This window comes from Camellia sinensis, chromosome 6 (genome assembly GCF_055761805.1).
Source record: "Camellia sinensis isolate YWXY chromosome 6, ASM5576180v1, whole genome shotgun sequence".
NCBI lineage: Eukaryota > Viridiplantae > Streptophyta > Magnoliopsida > Ericales > Theaceae > Camellia > Camellia sinensis.
Window position 1 is genome coordinate 138876193 of NC_138966.1, and position 23993 is coordinate 138900185.

General features: G+C 38.5%; 1 protein-coding gene and 1 pseudogene across 4 annotated transcripts; both read left to right on the forward strand.

Annotated features, from left to right (window-relative positions):
* LOC145793623 (2-alkenal reductase (NADP(+)-dependent)-like) overlaps nucleotides 1-23993 on the forward strand; it is a 92253-nt pseudogene that overhangs the window by 6498 nt on the left and 61762 nt on the right.
* On the forward strand, nucleotides 3377-6924 carry LOC114287983 (cyclin-dependent kinase C-2). Of its 4 annotated transcripts, none has more exons than XM_028231442.2 (5): nucleotides 3377-3710; nucleotides 4535-4674; nucleotides 4774-4831; nucleotides 6040-6110; nucleotides 6422-6924. In XM_028231442.2, the coding sequence occupies exons 2-5, from the start codon at nucleotides 4643-4645 to the stop codon at nucleotides 6645-6647; spliced, it is 387 nt and encodes a 128-aa protein (XP_028087243.2). In that variant the 5' UTR covers nucleotides 3377-3710; nucleotides 4535-4642; the 3' UTR covers nucleotides 6648-6924. The 4 variants fall into 4 exon arrangements, with proteins under 4 accessions (XP_028087243.2, XP_028087242.2, XP_028087244.2 ...); XM_028231441.2 differs by having other exon boundaries at nucleotides 4570-4674; nucleotides 6422-6923; XM_028231443.2 differs by having other exon boundaries at nucleotides 4570-4674; nucleotides 6388-6917.

Below are 23993 nucleotides of genomic sequence, written 5' to 3' on the forward strand. Positions count from 1 at the left end.
AAATAACCACATAACCTCACATGATTTGTGGACCAAAATACACACTAATATCTATTAATAGAACATATGAATTGACCTTATTGCCTTGTCTTCTTCCTCTCTTTAGTAAGACCTCATCTTCATCACCATGACCAGCCAACCTTCTTCAGTAAGACCTCGTCTTCTTCCTCAACATGACCAGCCACCCTTTTCCCTCCCTCACAGACCATCGCCGTTGCTTCCTCTGCCATCCTTGACCATCACTGTCGTCTCCTCTCCAATCCCCGACTATCACCGAGCCTCCTCTCCCATCTCTAACCATTGCTGCCACCCCATCTCCCATCCCCGTCGTCTCTTCTTCCATCCCTAACCATCATCAGTTTTTTTTTTCATTTTTTTCTAGGCCCCATTGATGCTTCCTTACTATATATATATATATATATATATAATTCTGTGAAGACAGAAAATTTGATGAAAAACACACCACGAATTCCAAAACAGAGCACTCTAATATATATTTATCAAAAAAAAAAAAAAAAAAACAGAGCACTCTAATATATATAGAATTACAACATATGAGAAAGGAAATAACAACAGTAAATAATTCCATGATTTCAACAATATCATGTCAAATCAAGCATGAGTTGTTTGCATAATTAATTTGGATTTGCTGGAGAAGGAGAGACTTTAGGCTATAATTCATACTTTCCTTCTCCACAACGTTTTGTGATAATTCTGAGAAAAGGGTTGCCAAGAAAGGAAGTGGAATTGAAGACTGAAAATTGTCTGGTGTAGGGTATCGAACTGTTGAAATTGTTGTGGGAGAAGTTCTCTCTCTCTCTCTCTATATATATATAACTAGTGAAGGATTTATTGTTGTTATGGTAATGGTGAAAAAATTAATTATTATTAAGGATTTGCGAACTGATGAGGCAGAGCTGTGCAAATGCAGGCGGAGTAGAAAAATAAGAACTGGTGAGAGGATGTGCTAATGGTCGAGGAAGAAAGGTGTAGAGAGAGAAAGAATAGAAAAATGGAAGAAATGGCAATTTTTGTAAATTTGAAGATATAGAGAGGATATTTTCATCCTTAAAATTAACCTACTCTCTCCAGGGTGTGTGACTCTCACCTTTTGTCATCTTTGATGGAAAAATTAATAGTGCATTTTAGTCTACAAAACACATGGGAGTTATGTAGTTATTTTCAAACGTTAGACAATAAACGACACATGCCAAACTAAAAAGGGTAAAGTGAAGTTTGCCCCTAGATTTTTGCAAGGGCTTTTAAGATGGGCTTTTTGAAAGGCTTATTTTTTTTTTTTTTTCTAGACTACGTATCAAACTAATTGTTCCAACTAGTGTAGTCAACATCTCCTAAGTGTCAGGTTTTTCCAATGTTGTATCATGGTTAAATCGAGGGCACAATTTTCTTTTTATTGAATCAACTTGTATGCTTGGCCTTCCTCTTATCCTTTTTGTTCCCTCAACCTCAATTTAGATACAATATTTAGGAATTTGTGTGGTCTTTTGAGAAATCACAAGCTTGAATGAGTACTTTTCTTTTTTCTTTTTTTGATTGCAAGTGACTTCTCTTGTTAATGTTTTTGGGCAGCCTATAAATGGAGGTGGAGTGGCTAGAGTTTTGGATTCTGGACATCCAAACTTAAGAAAGGTGACTTAGTTTGGGGAAGAACTGGATGGGAAGAGTATAGCGTCATTACAAAGCCAGAGAGTAGGCCTGTAAATGGATCGGATTTGGATCGGATCTGTCAAAATCCGAATCCGAATCCGATTAAGGCAAACCCGAATCCGATCCGAATCCGTTTAGTATATATCCGATTATAGATATCTAAATCCGAATCCGATGATTTCGGATATCCGATCCGATCCATTTATTTATTTACTGAGCTACAATTTTATATAATTTGATTTTTTTTTTCATTTTATGTTTTTTCATTCAAATTGAGAATAGTCGGATCGGATTATCGGATTATCGGGTCGGATCAGATTTTTGCATATTCAATCCGTTTAATAAACGGATTTGAATTATTGGATTATCGAGTCTGATTTTTTTGTAAACGGATTCGGATTATCGGATCGGATTCTGGGCGGATTCGGATTAAATCCGATCCATTGACAGCCCTACCAGAAAGCGTATTTAAAATTCAAAATATAGATGTGCCACTTTCTTATTATACAGGATTCCTTGGTAAGTTTGTTTAATTTGTTTGCTTTAATTACTGCAAGCACAATAAGTGATTCCCTTACATATCTTTTTTTTTTTTAAATTACAAGAATAATTTTATTCTTGCACAAATTACTACTTGAGGAGGTTATCAGGACATGGAAGGTTAAAGAAGCTTTCTTCGTTTTACTTATTTTTATCTTACTTTGAGGGGCCCAACAATTATACTAAATGAAATCACCAAGCGGACCATTTAATATATTACAAGAACAATCATTCTGAGAACTATCTTGACAGTTGAAGGAACAAATGAGCTTGCGGTAGTGCTTCGTTAGGTCCAATATTGAAGAGTGGGTTAGTTGTAACTACACCTGATAAATTTATGGATCCTGTTGGTGTCTTAAAATTGAAATTTGCAATGTGGCATTGGCAGATTCTCTCTCTCTCTCTCTCTCTCGCGCGCGCGCACACACACACAAAAGAGTACAGATTTTTTTTTTTTGATACATAAAACTCCCTTTATATTTCACTATGTTTTAATGAATAGCTTCCTTTCTTATTTTTGGACTGGCAGTTTCCACTAATTCGCTACAACAAAATATACCTTTGGCGATCAAAATTGGCGACTAAAAAAAATTTAGTCGCCAAAAGTCATTGATTTGGCGATCAAAATTTTTTTTGGTCGGCAAAAGTACAATATTTAACTACTAATTTTTTTTAGTCAGGATATATTAATTATTGGCGACTACAAAAAAATTTAGTCGCTAAAAATACTAGAATTGGCGACAAAAAAATTATTTTAGTCGCCATATGTTGAGTTTTGGCTACTAAAAACGATTTAGTCGCCAAATGTAAAATAAAAAATTATTTGTTATCTTTGGCGACCAAAAGTTTGGTTACCAAAAACATAATTTTAGCGACAAAAAAATATTTTAGTCACCATATAGTGAGTTTTGACAACTAAAATCATTTAGTCGCCGAATTAAAAATAAAAAATTATTTTTTATGTTTTGACGACCAAAAGTTTAATCGTCAAAAACATATTTTCAACAACAAAAAAAATTTAATCGCCAAAAAGTTAAAATATTTGGAAAGAAACCTTTCAAATTCTAGAGGGTTAAATAAAATAAATTAATTAGCCACTAAAAGTTTTAGTCGTACCATATATATATATATATATATATTTGGTTTCCAAATAAGAACAAACCAGCGCCTCTCTCTCTGTCTCTCTCTCTCTCTCTAGCGTCCGTCTCCTCTCCGGTGCCTGTTCTGGAGCTCTCGGCTGCTATTGCTGTGGCCGCGACCTTCTTCTTTGTCCTATCTCTCTCCTCCTCCTCCTCCTCCTCTTTCTTGTTCTTGCCCCTCTCCCGCGGCCTTAACCACCGCCGGAGCCGTCGTGTCTGGAGGAGAAATGATCTCGCTGACAGCAGAGAATGTAAGATGGGTGAACGATTAGATCGAGTCCAAAAACATCATATGCACGACAATGTCCTCCGTAAGGGCATTAACCCTCGCTCTCGCGCTCAACAGCTCCAAGATCCTATTCAGTCAGTAACCTCCCTCTCTCTCTCTCTCTCTCTCTCTCTCTTTCAATTTGTGTATGTAGGTATTGGATTTTTGGAAATCTACACTTGTCAAGCTCTTCATTGAAAAGAAATGGAGAATTTAGGTTTTGGATTTTTAGAGATATGTTATATTATGGCCTATAGATTTTAGGTTTTGGATTCTGATTTGGTTTACATTCTAATTTCAACGTTTTGGACTTCTATTTGTGTTTCTTAATCAAATATTGAATCTAATTGCATTAACTTCTCCTGTTTTTTTTGAATATTCTGCATACATATTAGTGAATATTTGTGAATGTGTGCCCTGTTCTGGTTCAAGATTGACAAGTTATGGACTTTTAAAGCATCTCCATCACCCACGGAAGCTCCATCAAGATTAAATGTGTGCCCTTGTTATGGCCTTTTCTTGATCATTTTTAGGTCAAGTTTATTTTTTCAGACATTTATGTTTTAATTGTGTTTGTTCTTTAGTTTTTATGCATCTTAAGTGCCAATATAAATTATGTAGTTTCAGATTATTTAATGCAGATGCATTTATTGTACCCCAATTATCCTTGCCACCTTAGTTTCTTGTAGAAGATCTATATCTACATTCACCGGCCTAGCGATGAAAGAAATCTTTATTATTTGACATATTTTTAAAGCCCTGATAAAATATTGCAACCCCACCAAGATGAAGGACTTTAATGGTTTAGTTTGTAATTAGCTGGAACAGGGTGTTGAAGATGAAAAATTCATAGAATTTAAGTTTCATCTAGGTTATGTACAATTAATGCAATGTTCTATTTGTTGAATATTTACCACAGCCTGAACAATTGAATAAGATATTTGAGCTGTGCAGATCTCCAGATGAGATTATTTGGCCTGGGGTTTCCAAGATTCCCTAGTATAACAAGTTCAAGCCAACAAGGCCGATGAAGAGGCGAGTGAGGGAGGTTTTTAGATAGTAAGTATACAAATTGAAGTTGTTAGTTAGACTTGGATTTTTTGGTGTCCATTTTAGTGCAAGAAGTTTGATATCCATAATTCTTATATTGCTTTGCAGTTTTGACCGTCATGCACTGGATTTACTAGAGAAAATGCTAACCCTTGATCAACCTCAGGTACACATAAATCTCAGGCTTAGTGAACTTGTTATTATAGACTATCAGACACTTCATAGCCATAGCATTTTTATTTAGGTGTGCCAGTGAACACAATTATGCGATAATGTGATGTACCAAAATTTGTTAGTTTGTTTTAGGTCTAGAAACAGGGTGTGGAAGGATTTTAGTTTGTCCATAAATTTCAGACTAAAATGATTAGTTTATTGACAAACTAAATGATAATTTTTTTACTTCATTAGTTTGGAGAAACTGACACTACAATGTCAATAAAATGACTTACTTTATTACTTTGGAAAATGACAATATAAATCTGAGTTTTGACTTATTGCAAAAAGGGTGTGGAGAAAATGCTAACCCTTTATTAGTTGTTATAGGTCTACCAAAATTCAATCTTTTAAAAAATAAAACCGAGATCCATTTTTTGACTGACTTTGTGATTAAGTACACTAAATATATATTTCATTAACTTAAATGGAACATAATGATTTTGGATGCTTTTCATGCCCTAATTGTTTATTCAGAAAATAAATAAAAAATTTACATGTATATAAATAAAATAAAAATTGAATTAAAAGTTTAGATCTTGTTGGGTAAGCAACCATGTATCCAAGGTATTGGGTATTTATAGTGCTCTATAAAATAGGATTTAAAACCTTAGTTGCAAGAAACTCCTTATTGCTACAACTGGCTAGAGAGTTCTTCTTGACAGAGAAAGGATTAGCTAGTTGCTTTGAAATTAAGGCATATCAAACAAAGTTGGGCTTTGGAAGGACCAGGAGGATGATTATTTTTTTGCGAGTATAATTTGGGGAAATGATACATTTCACCGCTTCATTGTAAAATCCTTCTGAGCTTATAATTTAATAATTGAGGTGGCTTGCATAATCTGAAAATAGTCTGATTCCAATATCCCATCAAAACACATTCATCCTAAATCAATTAATGACACATTTTTATATACAGTTGAGGATCATAATGGTTTCATCTTTGTGTCTTCAGGGATTGTTGATTTTTGGTAGCTTTCAGTGACTGCATCTTGCATTTCTGTTTCCAAAAACTCGATTAGAAAGGCCATGAACATATAAGCACAGATTATCAGATTTGGTGCAGTTCTATGTATATATTTTTCATTTTTGTTCTACAACTTTCAATTCCTTGAATTTTTTTTATTTTTTTTTCCCTTTTCCCTTTTCCATTTCACACAGAGAATATCTGCAAAGGATGCCCTTGGTGCTGAATATTTTTGGACTGACCCCTTACCTTGCGATCCTAGAAGGTATGTCTCACATCTTTCTTCTTAGCTATGCTGCAAGAATTTTACTTACTGATTCATTGTACTAAGGAAAAGATTTGGTAATAATCATATACCTTCAACGGGACTTGGAAAATTCAGTCATAGTGTGCCAAACCTTCTGCATTTCATATGTTTACACCTCCAATTGAAGTTTCCTGAAGCCTCTCTATTAATATTTTGACTGATCTCCGCTTGTCAAATAAAGGTGTCTCAGTTTTGTTTATCTTAAATTAATCTTTCCTGTTCTTTGATTGCATAGTTTGCCTAAATATGAATCATTGCACGAGTTCCAGACAAAGAAAAAAAAGGCAACAGCAACGACAAAACGAAAAGATGGCAAAGAGACATAAATTGCAGCACCTACAACGACATGCTCGTCTGATTGCTCTTTTGCTTAATGATAGAGAAGGGAATGCTGGATTTGTAGTTTTTGAGTTTGTGGATTATTCTTTGCATCCTTGTCCAGTTGTGTGGCTCAGGAACACAAGTTTTCTGATGAGAGCAACATCTTGTGAATGAAAGTGGTTCAGATTTGGACACTAAGGGTGTTGCAACCATTGTTTTCTTAGGTAGCTGTCATTTTAATCTTTGGATAAATGGCTTTACAATGTAGGCCAATCTGCAGAAGTTCACCTAGATTTGGGATAAGGTTAGTTGAGATCTAGGGTGGAATCTCACCCAAAACTTGATTATAAATGTCCTGAGTTTGTCTCATTGTGTTGATTTATGGCTTGACAGAAAAAAAAATTGTGGATAATTTGTTCGGTATACAAATTATATTTATTTAGATATTGTTTGGAATAAATCCCACCCAAGCTATGGAACTGTCATCCCACCCAAGCTTGTAATTTTCTAATTCTTTATTTAAATACAACAGTCATGTTAGTAGCTAAAAATAAAAAAAATGGAAAAAAACCTTTTGGCTACTAAATATTTAGTAGCTAAAAATAAAAATAAAATGGAGAAAAACTTTTGGTTATTAAATATTTAGTAGCGAAAAATAAAAATAAAATAGAGAAAAATTTCTGGCTACTAAATATTTAATAGCTAAAATAAAAGTAGACTTTAGGTGACTAAGAATTGAGTAGCTATAAAAATAATAATAATAAAATAAGATGAAAAAAATATCCTTTGGCGACTAAAACTTTGGTCGCCGTAGATACTTCAAGTTTTGGAGACTAAAGTTTTAGTAACAGAAAATAAAATTTTTGGCGACTAAAAATATTAGTTGCCATTTATAGAACTTTTGGCGACTAAAATATTTTTTAGTCGCCAATACTTTCCCCGACAACCTTCCTGCGACAAATGCGGTGACCAAAATATTTAGTCGGAAAAATATTTTGGCGACTAAAAACCTTACTTTTGGCGACTAAAAATTTAGTCGTCAAAAGTACAATTTCTTGTAGTGAAACCAGCCACTTGAAACCACCAATTGGCAAAAGTTAAAACAGGGTACCTTATTCAACTCAAAGGCCAAGATTGTGTATATATATTTATAAGTAAAGGCCAGGATTGTTTGTGTTGGCTCCAGTATTTAGGATTTTTGTGGTCTTTTGATAATCATAGGTTTGCATGAGTGACTTTTCTTGTTTTCTTATTGCTAGTGACTTTTCTTGTTTTCTTATTGCTAGTGACTTTTCCTATTGATGTTTTAAGCAAATTTGCAGCCTATAACTGGATATGGAGTGGTTAGAGTTTTGGATTCTGGACATCCAAACTTTAAGAAAGGTGACTTGGTTTGGTGAATGAGTGGATGGGAAGAATATAGTGTCATTAAAGACCCACAGAGCGTATTTAAAATTCAAAATGTAGATGTGCCTCTTTCTTATTATACAGGAATCCGTGGTAAGTTTGTTTCAACTGCTGGAAGCGTAATACGTAGTTTTCTTATATTTTTCTTAGTTACAAGAACCATTTTATTCTTTGCGCAACATCACCGCTTGAGGAGGTTAGCAGACATGAAGCTGAAAAGCCTTCTTCATTTCACTTATTTTTGTCTAACTGTAAGAAGGTCAACAATTATACTTAATGAGATCACCAAGGGGATCATTTGGGCTAGGCATTGGTATTATGAGAACGTTCATTCTGAGAATTGACTGCTTGACATTTGAAGGAACAGAATGAGATTCCACTAACTTTTACTAGCATATTAGTTTGGAATTATGAAGTGATAATATGTGCTATCTCTCTCTCTCTCTCTCTCTCTCTATCTATCTCTCTCTCTCTCTCATATTTGAAAATTTTTCTCTATAATGACATAACGGGCCATTAATTGCACTAGCCTTAGCTCCAATATGTTGGCTTCTTTGGGAAGCTTCTTTATGTCCAATTTTGAAGATTAAAGTAACTTGTAACTAGACATGCTAAATTTATGGATCCCGTTGATGTCTGAAGAATGAAATTTGGGTCAAAATTTGATGGGTCGTTAAACACTAAACTAAATCAAATTCTTTTAGAATAATGGCAAGTCCAGGTATCGATCCACAGAGACAATTGTGAAATTAAACTAATTTAATTATTAAATTCCTAAATTAATTTTGATGAAAAGATTTATTGTTCATAACCTAATTTAATAAAAAATAAATTAAACTAAGGAATGAAATTATCAATAATAAATGAAATTGGATTTACTGATTTGGGAAAAAACCTAGGGTAAAGAGTCTACCACTAGTCACGTAAAAAGGGTTTCCAATTGAAATCAGTTATGCTATGGTTTGAACAGATTAATGCTTCGCAATTGCAAGCTCAAAGCATTTAACAAGAAGATCATCACATTCAATGCACGAGCATGAACTATCTCAAGTAGTATGAATCGTTCACTCTAAACTAAGGTAGTGACACGATTCGTCCATTGTAGTGTGGTTCATCTCATACCTTGAATGTGAAAGAAAAAGAAAACTCTTGTATGGAAGACATTCAACAATCACAGAAAGCCAAATACTTGAAGAGATAATGAAAATTATATATAAGAAACTTCTAAAACACCATACAAATGTTCAAACCTTTACATAATTGAAAATAAAAAAGAAAACTAATTACATGGCTAGGGTTTCATCAAAACCCTAGAAAAGGAGACTAGCCACTCATGGAGGAGTGGAAGGAGGTAGATGGAGAAGAAGCCACCATGGGAGACATGCTTGAAGCTTCAAGTTTCTTTCTTTCCCAAACCCTAGCCTCTCTCTTTTGCAAAAACAAGTTTGGAACCCTAATCCAGCCTTTTTCTTCTCTATTTATACTTCTGCTCTCTTCCCAAACAGGTTTAAAACTTCGAGCACATTTTCCCAAAAAAGTCAATGCATCTGCGAAAAAGTCAACGCAAGTGCGAACAAAGTCAACGCACGTGCTGTAAAGTCAACTCTCTCCAAATTCTGTCTTTTTGCCCATTTTATGCTCCAACTAGGTACAACCTGATTGACATTTAACACACATAAAGTATATAGTTTGACAAGCAAGTGAAGTTAAGAGATCCTAATTAACGGCCTTAATGATGTACAATTCGGCCTTAATTACATCCCCCAACTTACAATTTGCTAGTCCTCAAGCAAGTAACAAACATAAAATTAAATTAAACAAAATCTAACTATTTCCTCTTTCGTGGGAAAACGATTGCATTTAGTATATGCAACAAGCCTTTAAACCACAAGGTTGCCCTAAGTGGACGAGTAAAGTCTCGTGAGGGTTTCCAGAAATGATACCCACAAACATTAAGATATTCATATATACTTAACAACAATTGACCAGACTACTCCACCTAACAATCAACTTATGTGCCACTGCAGTGTGATATTGAGACATAATGAGTCATTAAAGGCACAGTGGACAAGCATGAAGGAACCTATTGAGTCAAAACCACAATTTAGTTAATACAAAAGTAAAGTCTCCTGTACTTGTGCATGGTAGTAGACAAATCATGAGTACCCTCGGTGTAAAGTGCAATCTCTATATTAGTTAACTGTCCACTATAATAGCCCAATATAACTCATAATAACACCCAAAATATATAGAAAAACTAACTGTTGCAACCAAGATTCTCAAAAGTTGTCGGTTTTTTTTTTTTTTTTTGATGATTGTGCAATGTCTTGATCCATTAAGCTTTCTAATCAACCCATGTAGCAAGCATTGGGCCAATGACTCCCAAACCATACGGTTTTACCAGGTGTAAAGACACCCCTACGGGCTTAATAACTCGAGTTGAAAAGGCTACGTATCCGAACAAGTAATTCTTCTTATTTTTCCTTAACTGTGAAATGTCCAAGTCCCTTAAGCTTTCTTATTAACCCATGTAGCAAGTATTGGGCCAATGACTCCCAAACCAGACAGTTTTAGGGCATTAGGTGTAGAGACACCCCTACGGGCTTAATAACTCGAGTTAAAAGGGCTACGAACCCAAACAAGTCAAGTTTTTTATTTTTTTTTATAAAGAATCTTGGCTCCTCATTTATTCTTTTCCGCAACTCTAGCTATTATCAATGATGTACACTGCTATGATAGTGTGTTCATGTGAATTAAGGCATGCTCATGACAAGTGTACTAATACCACAAACACAGACAACTCTCCTCGTGCATACATCGCATGCAAGTATCTACCCAATAAACCCTTTTCATACAAGTCTACTATGCTCTCCAATTAACATATGCAAATATCATCACCCTACTAGCAAAAAGTCACATCAAGTGAAGTAATGCAATCAAGTGAAACATGTATAATCATGAATTATGAGCCAAATAGAAATGCACAAAAGAAAATATAATCCTCATCCCCCAACTTGAATATGACATTGTCCTCAATGGAAAAGTAAAGAGAAATGAGAGAATATTACCAGAAATTGTAAGTGCACATTCAGGTAGGCAGAGAGTAACAGATACACACTTCACACATTTTGTTTTTTTTTTTTTTTTGAAAAGAAGAAAGAACTAAAAAGAAAAATAAAAATAAAAATAAAAATAAAAGAGACAAAGCAATATACAGGCGGATACTATGGAGAATCCGATGGTGGCGGTGGCGGGAAATGCTGGGAAAACAAGACATTCATCAAAGATCACGTCTTAAAGGCCTCATCCTGAACCTGCTGGCCGAGTTGATCGAAACGCTGCTGGATTTCGAGCTGGCGGGCGTGTAGTTAGTCAAAGGCCGCTTGAGAATAGTCTTGATACGCCTAAAATTCCGTGTGCAACCCCATGAGACTCTGGTGGTGATCACAAAGAGTGTTGTGAACCTGATCCACAGAGTGCTGAAGCAGTAGGTACTCCTCGCGAGTCATGTAGAATGGGTTCCCTTGGGGACGCATAGAGGGAACAGGATGAGGTGGGTTGTCATGTACGGGGTCCTACGCCTCATCAACCGGGGCACTAACCTGCTGCGGGATGTGAGATATGCTATGCTGCCATTCCCGATGGCCAAAAGCCAGATACACTCTATCAATCTCCTCATCTGAAGCAATGGGTAGGTCGTTCAGCTCAAAGACAAGTGTCAACAAATTAGCAAATGGTAGTGGCCAAGTTAGGTTCTTCATAGGGTCAGGCCGAACGGCCTTTCGTAGAAATTTCCGCACATGCATCCAGATGATATACTCAAGCGAGACCTGATAGCCATGCTAATAACCATGTAAAACCTGAACAAACTCCAAACGGCGCTCAGCTCTATGCCCAAGTGGAAGGGCATTTTTATGGACCACGGAATCAATGAATAGCAAGCGGCTAGATAGCTTGCTCCGCCGCAAGCATGTGAAACTGGGGTCACCGTGGGCCCTCGGGAAGTATTGTTGGATGAGGCTATGTATAGGTTGTCGATCCTCAACTTCCGGGAAGGGCTGATATTCTGGCATGGCGAAAAACCCCAACGCGTCAGCAGTCATGGATTTAGTGATGCTGACGAGATGGCCATCAATGGTAGACAGCAGCTCGGGCTCGGTGAGTGACTCACGTAGGTTCTGGTAGAAGAGTCGTACCAGACGAGGATAAGTGGGCGCTGAGTTGGAGCAGCTCAACGGCCCAAGAGGTGGCCAGGTCACGTTGAAAATATGGAATGTTGAATTGCGTGAGCTTGTGAAGAGGGTGTGAAGCCCACTCCGGCCGTGGCAAGTCACCCGGTGGTGGTGATGGTGGCAGTGGTGGCGCCGAAGAGGTGGAACCTCTGGCCTTTTTGGAGGCCCGAGCAGATACACGTCGACTCATATCCTGTACACACCAAAAGCAAATAGACACAAACCCGTGGAACCAATCATGAGAATAAAGTAAAATATGAAAGCACAAGTTTGCCCACCAATAAACCACATGCAATTCTCAGTTTAAATATATATAAACTAAAAGAAATAAACTAAATACTGACTAAATAATTAAAGACCAAATAACTAATGACTAAAAAATTAAACTAATAGAACTAAACTATTTAAACAACCTAAACTATCAAGTAGAAAATGAAAGAAGAAAATAAAATAACAGAAACTAAAACAAAATAAACTATAAATGAAACTATAGAATAAAATAAACTATAAAATAAACTAAACTAAAGAATAAAATAAACTAAACTAAACCCTTGTCTTTTTTTCTTTTCTTTTTTTTTATATTTAACTAATGACTGAATAATTAAACTAACAGAACTAAAGTATTTAAATAACCTAAACTAGTAACGAAGTAATTAATAAAAATAAAAAAAGAAAAAAGAAACGACTAAATAAATAAAATAAAATACAATAGAATGCTAAACAGATTTTTTTTTATTTTATTATTATTTTTTTTAATTTTTTTTTGGTGTACTTGGCCGCACGTGTACCGAAGATGGCCGCACGTGTGGTGGTCGACTTCTCCATGCGATTTTTTTATTTATTTATTTTTTTAAGATGAACCATAGATGAACAACACCAAAAATTTGTACATATCCACTCCTATACCCACAAATCTACACAAAAAGGCAATTTACCTTGAAAAAGTGGAGAAAGAGAGAAGAAGAAAGGAGATTCACCAGAAAAAATGGTGGTCGCCGGAGATTCATCGGATGGAGAGAAAATAGTGATGCCGGTGGTGAGATGATGATGGTGAGGAAGAAGAAAGAATAAGAAAAGGGAAGAAAAAGAAAGAAGAAGATGGTGATGGTGGGTTTGTGGGGTTATGAGAGAGAGAGAGAGAGATAGAGAGAGAGATAGATGAGAGGTAGAGAGAGAGACAAATCTGAGGGAGTGATGGGGCGAAAGTGGGTTAGGTGTTGATGAGGACAAAATTTTGTCTTGATTTGTGTTTTATTTTTATTTTTTTTATTTTTTATAACGAAAATAGAAAGTAAAAATAAATAAATAAATAATAATATATATATATATATATATAAAATACGATTGTTTTTTTTTATTATTTTATATGTTAATAAAAATAATTGTATATTTTTGTATTTATTTTTTAAATTTATTTATTTAAAATTTATGTATTATTTTGAAATAAGTAAATAAATTAAAAATAATAAAAATAGAAGAAAACAAAACAAACAAATTTGTTTCTTTTTTTCTTTTTTTTTTTTAAAGAATTGCCGCACGTGCGGTGGGTATTCCCGTACGTGCGGACATACACATGCACGTCCCCGCGCACCTACTTTTAAAGCAGTGTGCAAAATTCAACTTCACAATTTTTCGCATGTGCAAGGTCCAGGCCGCACGTGCGGCGATTTTTCTCTTTCGCTTTTTTTTTTTTTTTTGAAAAACGATGCTCCACACGTGCGGGGGTCAAGCTGTACGTGCAGCTTGGTTTATGCACATCCTCCTCCACACTTGCTTTTTAAAGCAGTGTGCAATTGTTGGATTTGGAATTGCGCCGCACGTGTATGGATTGTGTTGCACGTGCGAAATATATATATATTTTTTCAACTGACCAAAAACAACAATTAACAAATACAACATTTTTTTTTAGTATAACTATATATAAATATATATATATCTACATTTATAAGAGATTAAAGAAAATAAAATAAAAACCAAGTACAGTCCAAAGTATACTTAACCATTTCTGCCTTCAATTGACATCCGAAATAAATATAGCACTTTAGAAAAGATCGAAATGCCTAACAAGGGTATAATCTTCACTCGAAAAACACGGGTACTACTTTTCTCCCTAATTGTGTTTGTAACTTTCCCTATTCTCCAACAGGGTGACAGACTAGGTTGATTCGGTATCCAGAATCGAGGCGCATGATGCTACCTCAACCTATGGGGCTGCCATACAGAGTCCAAGCCGGGGTAGTTTTGAAGCAATCTCCACACCCCTGGGTATTTAAACCAGACTCTAGTCTTGGAAATTCCAAACCTTTGTGTTCTAGGCTTTGCTATTCGAACTTTAGTTTTCACCGTCTCAGTTGGTCTCCTAGGAACTCACTATAAACACGGTTAGGTGGCTATATTAGACCGTCAGATGCCATTCGGGCACGGCTAACTCCAAAGGAATTACACCTTTAGAGGATTTAAAGTCTCCTAGACGCAAATAAAGCACAGCAAGAATAAAGAAAAATAAAATAGAATAGAAGGGAAGGGAAATAGAACAAGAAACCATTCTATCAATCATAGTAAAAAGGGTCCATCAAAACAATGGACTCAATCATATCCCCATTCCCAATCCCCTCTATATATGGCTTCAGTCTTTCACCATTCACTTTGAAAGTGTGGCCAGTCTTTGGATCTTGCACCTTAACGGCGCCATGAGTAAATGCCTCAACAACCACAAAGGGACCATCCCATCTTGATCTTAGCTTACCCGGAAAGAGTCTCAATTTTGAGTTAAAAAGCCACACTTTTTGACCAGGTTCAAAGGATTTTCTATTAATGTGCTTATCATGGAATTCTTTAGTCCGAGCTTTAAAAACTCTCGAACTCTCATATGCATCATTATGGATTTCCTCCAGCTCATTGAGTTGTAATTTCCGGTTGAGCCCAGCCGCGGCCATATCGAAGCTAAACTTCTTTATGGCCCACAATGCTCGGTGCTCAAGTTCAACCGGGAGATGGCAAGCTTTGCCAAACACCGCTCTATATGGTGACATCCCAATGGGTGTCTTATAAGCAGTGCGGTAAGCCCATAATGCATCAATTAACCGTTGTGACCAATCATTCCTGTCTGGCCTCACCGTTTTCTCTATTATGTGCTTTACCTCCCTATTTGAGACTTCTACTTGGCCACTAGTTTAAGGGTGGTATGGAGTGCCAACTTTATGAGTGATAGAGTATTTCTTGACTACTAACTCAAAGAATCAGTTACAAAAATACGTACCCTGATCACTTATTATGGCTCCAGGAAACCCAAAACAACTAAAGATGTTTTCATGCAAGAATTTGATTACAACTCTATGATCGTTTGTTCGGGTAGCTATCGCCTCCACCCACTTAGACACATAATCGACTGCCAAGATAATATACTCAAACCCGAACGACGACGGGAAAGGTCCCATAAAATCAATTCCCCAAATACCAAATATTTCTACCACAAGAATACGGGACATTGGCATCATGTCACGCCGAGACATCGAACTCATTTGTTGACAACGCAAACAAGTTCTACAAAATTGATAGGCATCTTTAAAAATTGTGGGCCAATAAAACCCGCTCTGTAAAATCTTGGCGGCCATTTTATGCCCACTAAAATGACCGCCACATGTAGAAGAATGACAAAATGTAAGAATGCTATGCACCTCACTCTCCGGCACACACCGTCAGATCACTTGGTTGGAGCAATATTTAAACAACTCCGGATCCTCCCAAAAATAATACTTGACCTGCAAAAAGAATCGGTCTTTGTCTTGCTTAGACCAGTTCTGCGGAATTTGCTCAATGACCAAGTAATTCACAACATGTGCAACCCACGGATGGCTCGCTTGTGACAGCTCAAAGAGTTGTTCGTTCGGAAACGAATCATGTAAAATAAGAGGGTCACTAGTATACTCAACAAGGATTCAGGAGAGGTGATCCGCCACCACATTCTCAGATCCCTTCTTATCTCGGCATGATCAGTGAAGACTATGACCTTGGAACCTAAGAGATCAGACCGAAATTTGTCTAAGGCAAAGACCACAGCTAGCAACTCTTTCTCGGTGGTAGTGTAATTCAACTGTGCATCCGAGAGAGTGCGACTAGCGTAGTATATAGCAAATGGTGCCTTATTGATCCTTTGGCCCAACATAGCCCCGACAGCATAATTGGAGGCATCACACATGATTTCAAAGGGAATCGACCAATCTGGTGATTTCATGATTGGGGCGGGGGTCAGGGCCATTCTTAGTGTTTCAAATGCCTTCAAGCATGCCACATCAAAGATAAAAGGCGCGTCCTTAACAAGTAAACTACACAAAGGACGTGATATTTTACTAAAGTCTTTGATGAACCTACGGTAAAAACCTGTATGCCCTAGGAAAGACCTAATTTGACGCACGGAATTGGGTGGAGGAAGGCCTGCAATGAGGTCAACCTTAGCCTTGTCTACCTCTATACCTCAAGGGGACACAATGTGTCCCAACACTATACCCTCTCGAACCATAAAATGGCTCTTTTCCCAACTCAAGATCAGGTTTGCCTCAGTACATCGTTCCAACACTCTATTCAAGTTCCTAAGGCATTCCTCAAAAGACGGTTCAAAGACCGAAAAATCATCTATGAAAACCTCTAAGAATTTCTCCACCATATCGGAGAAAATGGCCATCATACACCGTTAAAAAGTCACCGGTGCATTACATAGCCCAAAGAGCATGCGCCTATAAGCAAAAGTGCCAAAAGGGCATGTGAATGTGGTCTTTTCCTGGTCAGCGGGGTACACCGGGACTTGATTATACCCCGAATAGCCATCAAGAAAACAGTAGAAACCCTGCCCCGCTAACCGCTCTAGGATCTGGTCAATGAAAGGTAAGGGAAAATGATCCTTCCTAGTCCAGGAATTCATTCTCCTATAATCAATGCACACTCGCCACCCAGCAGTGGTTCGTGTGGGGACTAACTCTCCTCTCTCATTCTCAACAACAGTGATGCCCGATTTCTTGGGCACCACTTGTGTGGGACTCACCCACTTGCTATCCGAGATGGGGTATATAATACCCGCATCCAACAATTTCAATACCTCCTTTTTCACCACCTCTTTCATATCAGGATTAAGTCTCCGTTGCATTTCACGAGAAGGTTTGGTGTCTTTCTCTAGGTGTATATAATGCATGCACACGGAGGGATCTATTCCTTTCAAATCAACCATTGACCACCCTATAGCACTACGATGTGCCACGAGAACAATCATTAATTGACTCTCCTGCTCTGCAGTCAAGTCAGATGCAATGATGACTAAAAATACATACTTGAGTGTGACCGGGAGTGGCTTCAACTCAAGTGTAGGTGGTGTGACCAAAGATGGTATGGTGGGCTCTCTCGACAGAGGAGGAAGTGACTCAAATCGGGATTTCCACGGAGGAAAATCCGGTGTAGAGAAAGCATTAAGCAAGGCATTCACCTCCTCAACCGATCCGTCAATATCAAAATTTTCAAACCCAAAATGAGCTCGACAAGCCTCTAGAGGGTCCTCTACAATAATGGAAGGCAAACCCTCCTCCACAATCTCATCCACAACATCCACTAATAAGCACTCCTCTCTCTCATGAGGTTGTTGGGATGCTTGGAAAACATTAAGTTTTACTTGCATGTTACCAAATGAAACTTCCATAACCCCGGAATGACAATTAATGCATGCATTGGCCGTAGCTAAGAAAGGTCGACCTAAGGTCACCGGGATTTGTTTCCTAGAACTGGCTACCTGTTCTATATCTAAAACCAAAAAGTCAACAAGAAAGTAAAACCTATCGACCTTCACTAGCACATCCTCAATCATGCCACGTGGCACTTTGAGGGACCGGTCAGCCAATTGAAGAGTGACAGTAGTGGGTTTCAACTCGCCAAGCCCAAATTCCTCGCACACAGAGTACGGCAACAAATTGACACTAGCCCCTAAATCTAATAAGGCCTTATCAATAAAATGGTCCCCTATAATGCATGCAATGGTTGTGGCACCCAGGTCCTTAAGTTTAGGAGGTGTGTCATTCAACAAGATGGAGCTTACTTGCTCCGTGAGTAGGACCTTTTGGGACACATGTGTCCTAGATTTACGCTTTTGCGTACAAAGGTCTTTCAGAAATTTGGCATAGGAGGGTACTTGCTTAATCGCCTCCAACAAGGGGAGGTTGATTTTTACTTGTTTAAAGACCTCCATCATTGCCTCTATAGATGTCGCCTTCTTATTAGAAGGGGACGGTGTATCAAGGCATTGGGGAAAGGGTGCCTTAGGCACATATGGTGCCTTGGGCTCATGTGAAGTGTTAGGGACTAAGTCATCCCTCTTAAGTGTTTCCCCCTCACCCTTGCTCTCATTGGGTGTACCACCGTGGTCACCTTTCTTAGCTCTAGTTGCATCAGACGTAACTGACTAAGGCTCTAAAACTCCCTCACACTTCTCAAAGCAATCACCGCTTGCACCTGCTCATGGTGCTTTCTATTCTCACTCGAACTCTCTGCCCCGTATTGTCCCTTAGGGTTGGCCACAATCTGACTCGGTAATTTTCCCTCCTCTCTCCTGTTCATGTTATTAGCCATGTGGCCCAATTGGTTCTCTAGCTTGGCAATGGAGTGAGCATGGGAGTGAACTACTGGTGCTAACCCCTTAAGTTCTGAAAGAACTTCTAACACCTGAGTCTCAAAGGCCGAGTTGCCTTGAGGAACAAGTGAGGGTTGTGGTTGCCGGTACGGTTGTGGGGGTCGATAAGGTTGCGGTGGTCGGTAGGATGATTGTAAGAAGTGCCTTGTGAAAGAGGTCTCCATAAAAAATTGGGGTGATTTCTCCATCCCGGATTATATATATTGGAGTATGGGTCATTACCCAGGTTGGAGAATCCTTGAGCCGCATTCATCTGCTCTTGGACTAACTCTGGAAATTGTGATGCCGAAGGGCACTCACTTAAGTCATGAGCAGGGCTCGCACAAATAACACATGCCTCATAGAATTGAGGCTGATCTTGCTGGGTAAGGGCATGTCCCGTAGCTAATAATTGGTCCATTTTGTGGGACAGTGCCTCTACTTGTTGGGCTAACTCTAGGTTTTGCCCGACCTCAGAAATGCCTTCTCTTTTCGGGCTCCAACTATGGGTTGCCGAACTTGCCGGGCTGCAGAGGCATGGTGAAGGGAATTATCACTTAGGTTCTCAAACAATTGCCATGCCTCAGCATCATTTTTAGACATGAATGTCCCACCACAGGATGAATCCACCATTTGGCGGTGCGGCTCAGTTAAGCCATAATAGAATGTTTGAACAAGTTGCCAATCAGGCACTTGGTGGTGGGGACACTGTTGGAGAAGGTCTCGAAGTCTTTCCCACATTTCATGGAATTGCTCGCCATCCATTTGAGCAAAATTGGTGATGGCTCGCCTAAGTTGGTTGGTTTTACCTATGGGAGAGTACTTCTCCAAGAACCGTTGCTGTAATTGGTCCCAAGTCGTGATTGAATTAGCAGGTAAGGAATTCAGCCAATGTTTGGCTTTATCCTTTAATGAGAATGGAAACAATCGCAACATTAAGGCCTCATTTGTGAAATTCTGAATCTTTACTGTCAAGCAAATTTCTAGAAATTCATTCAAATGTTTGTAAGGATCATCATGAGCTAGTCCATGGAATGATGGGAGCATTTGTATGGTGCTGGACTTAATCTCATAATGAGCAGCAGTGGTGTTGGGTAATTGGATTCATGATGCTGATATATATACAATGCGTATGAAGTAATCCTTAAGGGTCCGGTTAGGCACGTTTGGGACATTTGCATTTTCCATCTCTAATGGCTCAATGTATGAATATGAATATTCAAGCCTAGGAACACAGGCAATGGCTTTAAGTCTCCTAAGAGTCCTTTCTAGTTCAAGGTCCAAACTCCACAATTCAGGGCGACAAGAACTGCGCCCGTGCATACACTACCCACACACACACAAAAAGTTTTGACTCTGTGCACTAAGTTACCAACGCGAAATGCCAAAGGGAGAAATACTCACAGCGGTTTAACGAAAACGCTTTACTCATCTTGCGAATGCTTGACGTGTAGACGTTGTCTCCAACCTCTATTTGAGCTTTGACTTTCTTTTTAGCACTTTGGTACTTTGCTTGCGAGTGTTTGCTTCTGTTTAAGCGCTTTAGTGCTGCGGTTTTTTTTTTAATTTTATTTTATTTAAAGCTCGGTTGCGCTCCGCTGGCACTTCGGTGATAGTCCCAATTTCAAACACTCTGCACACTTAGCAACACGAAAGCATAAAATCCTAAACTAAAAATAAAAATAAGAATGTAACTTTAAATTAACTAATTTCTCCAGAAGTCCCCGGCAACGGTGCCAAAATTTGATGGGTCGTTGAACACACCAAATACAAACACTAAACTACACCAAATTCTTTTAGAATAATGGCAAGTCCAGTTATCGATCCACAGAGACAATTGTGAAATTAAACTAATTTAATCGTTAAATTCCTAAATTAATTTTGATGAAAAGATTTATTGTTCATAACCTAATTTAATAACAAATAAATTAAACTAAGGAATGAAATTATCAATAATAAATGAAATTGGATTTACTGATTTGGGGAAAAACCTAGGGTAAAGAGTCCACCACTAGTCACGTAAAAAGGGTTTCCAATTGAAATCAGTTATGCTATGGTTTGAACGGATTAATGCTTCGCAATTGCAAACTCAAAGCATTTAACAAGAAGATCATCACATTCAATGCACGAGTGTAGACACCCCATTTTTGACCGTCCTCAAGACTTGGACGTCATCATTTGAACACTCGATGATCACCTATGTTTGTGTTCGTCTTGAGTTCTCGGAGGTTTCGGCTGCGCGCCTTGCCTCAAGACCTCTCGACTTGTTTGTTTTGTGTTTGGTTTTGCACCAAACACTTGTTGTTTTGCTTTTGAGGGTGGGAAATAGATTGTTGGCCATCCCCACACCTCACTGGCATGGCCTGAGGCCACCGGCCCTGTTTTCTTGCTACCGGCCAAAAGTGTTGGCCGGTCGGCAATGTTTTTGGTCGGCCGGCCATTGTTTTGATCAATCGGCCACTTTTCCTGGCCGAGACCTTTTCTTGAGGGAGCTTGACCCTTTTGAACCTTTGTTTTAGCTTCTTGAGGAAGCTTGAACCTTTTGAACCCTTGTTTTAGCTTCTTGAGGAAACTTGACCCCTTTTGTTCTAGCTTCTCCAAGAAGCCTGACCCTTTTGTTTTGGCTTCTTAGAGAAGCTTGACCCTTTTGTTTTGGCTTCTTAGAGAAGCTTGAACCCTTTGCTTGGCTTTCTTAGAGAAGCTTGAACCCTTTGCTTAGCTTCTTGAGGAAGCTTGACCCCTTTGCTCTAGCTTCCTCAAGAAGCTTGGCCCTTTTGCTACAAGCTTCTAAGAGAAGCTTGGCCCCTTTGCTCCAAGCTTCTCCAAGAAGCTTGGACCTTTGTTCCTCTATAAAAGAAGAGCTCCTCTTCCATTGCAAGGGTTCCAAAAATTTTGCTAAGGCAAACAATATACATCTCTCTATATCTCTCTATTTTAAGCTCCAAATTGCTTGGTTCTTGGCCCAATTGCACACCAACTCTTAGCCTAACACCTCCATCATCAACCTAAGAATCTTGGAGGCCATTTTCAAAGGCTAAGGGACTAGTTTTTGGTCCAAGAACCTGCTGGTTTCACAGCTGTGCATCAAGGGTGAGAAACACCCTTTTTATTCTCCATTTTTGCATAGACTTTTAGCCTATCTTGCATGCTGTTTTGAGCTTAACTTATAACTGATAAAAGTTATTTTTGTTCATGCTTTTGAAGTTTGTTTAAGGTCACTTTTGTGTTTGGGGTTGTTTACCCCCTCTTAGGCCTTGTTTGGCCTCATTTTTGTGCCTTTTTTGTGAGCTTTGGGACCACCTTGTATTGGCCCTCTCACCACTGAAATCCAAAGGGATTTCAGTGGTGGGGATGGTGTTTTGAGGTCCTAAGAAGGAGAGGGGTGATCCTCTCCTTTGATGTCTTGTTTACTAGCATATTTGGCCTTCCAAAGGGGCCTATATTTGCACACTTCTTGAGCATGTTTCAGGCCTTTTTCAGTGAGTTTTAGGGCCTACATAAGCCCTTTCTAGAGTTGGTTTTTCCATGTTAGATGTCCTTCTTGCATGTGTAGAACAACCCCTTGCATGGCCTTTCAAAGGAGCACCTCATTCTAGCATGTATTGGACACATTTCAGTGGGTATTTGGTCATATTTTGGCATGCCATGAATATGTTTTTGGCTGGTTTAGTGGTCCCTTGAATCCTTCATATACATGTAGTGTAATCCATGCTTACTAGACTATGTTGAATGTTGTGTTGGCCCTCCATTCTAGCATGTTTTGGCCATACTCCAAACATGTTTTGTTCATATTTTTGGCTGCCTTAGCTCTATTTTTAGGCCTCTTGATCGATTGGTGCTTGCCATGCATGCTTGTAGTGTAATAGCCATGCTTAGCTTTGAGTTTTGAAGCCTATTGCATGCTTATATCGAGGTGTTTGCATGTTTTAGTATCATTGTGTATGATATTTTCAGAGCTTATACTTGTGCCATACTCCCCTATTTTCCATGCTTTAAATGTGTTTGAGAGTTGTGCTTGTATGCCCCATTTATGAGCCTTTGCATGAGCTTCATTTAAATGCATTTTGAGCCACCATCTCATATCATTTTGCCACTGTTTTAGGGCTGCATAAGGTCTATTTGGGGTTGGTTTCATCATTTGAACATAGCTTTGCATGACTATAGTGTAATGCACTTCACTAGTTTGTGGTGTTTGAGCCTTCTAGCATGCATAGCATGAGTGTTTGCATGCTTCAGAGTCATTTTGGAATCATTTAGTATGCCATTTCAGAGCTGGAATGTATGCCATTGTATGCCATGTTTCATCCTTGCATTGTTCTTGGAAAGTTGCATTTTGTGCCTTAGGCTTGGAGCCCTTGCATTGTGCATGTTTGCATGAATCTTGGGCCTTGTTCTCATCTCATATGGCCACTGATTTAGACATGGCTGAGGCTTGTCCATATTAGTTTAAGTCCATCTTTTGCATGTTGCTAAAATGTTGTTACATTGCTTCATGTTTGCATGCTTTGGTTGCATCATGTCTTGCATGCTCATCGTTTGAATATTGTCACATGCTTGCATGTTTGCATGTTTGTCCACATGTTCATGTTGCATACTTAGCTCGCATGCTTAGGTTGCATAGCATATCATGCATCTCTTGCCTCTTGATCAAACCATGATAGAGGTTGGAGGCGTCTTGTTTGTTTTGTATGCATTTCATTTGACATTGAAATTGCACACTTTGGTTTCTCGGGCCATCATGCATTGAAATACGTGATTGGTGGCCCGAGGACCGAGGGCCACACTCCCTTGAGTCCATGACATGATAGGGAGGGTGGTTGTGCACACATTTGCTTTGAAAATGCATTGCCATGCTCTGTTTGTCCTCTGCTGCTGTCAAATAGGGTCCTACAGGAACAGATGGCCGGTCGGCCATCCTTAGTGCTGGCCGGCTACCAAAATCCAGCCGATGGCTCCACTTTTGGTCGATGACCATGTTTCCATGGCCAGTGGCTTTTTATCTTGGCCGGTGGCATCCCATTCTGATCAAGGGGTGGTTTAGAAGCAACCTTGGGATTTGTGCAAGTCTCAGAGGCGCATAACAGTGTAAACAGAGGCAACAGTGGCATGGCAATGGGTTTCCGGGTGAAGACAATCCAAGCATGCGTGCATCTCTCTTCCTGAGGCCTTTTACTGCTTTCCATAGCTTAGTTAATTTGTTTAATTAGTTAAGTGTTATGTAATATTTAATTAGCT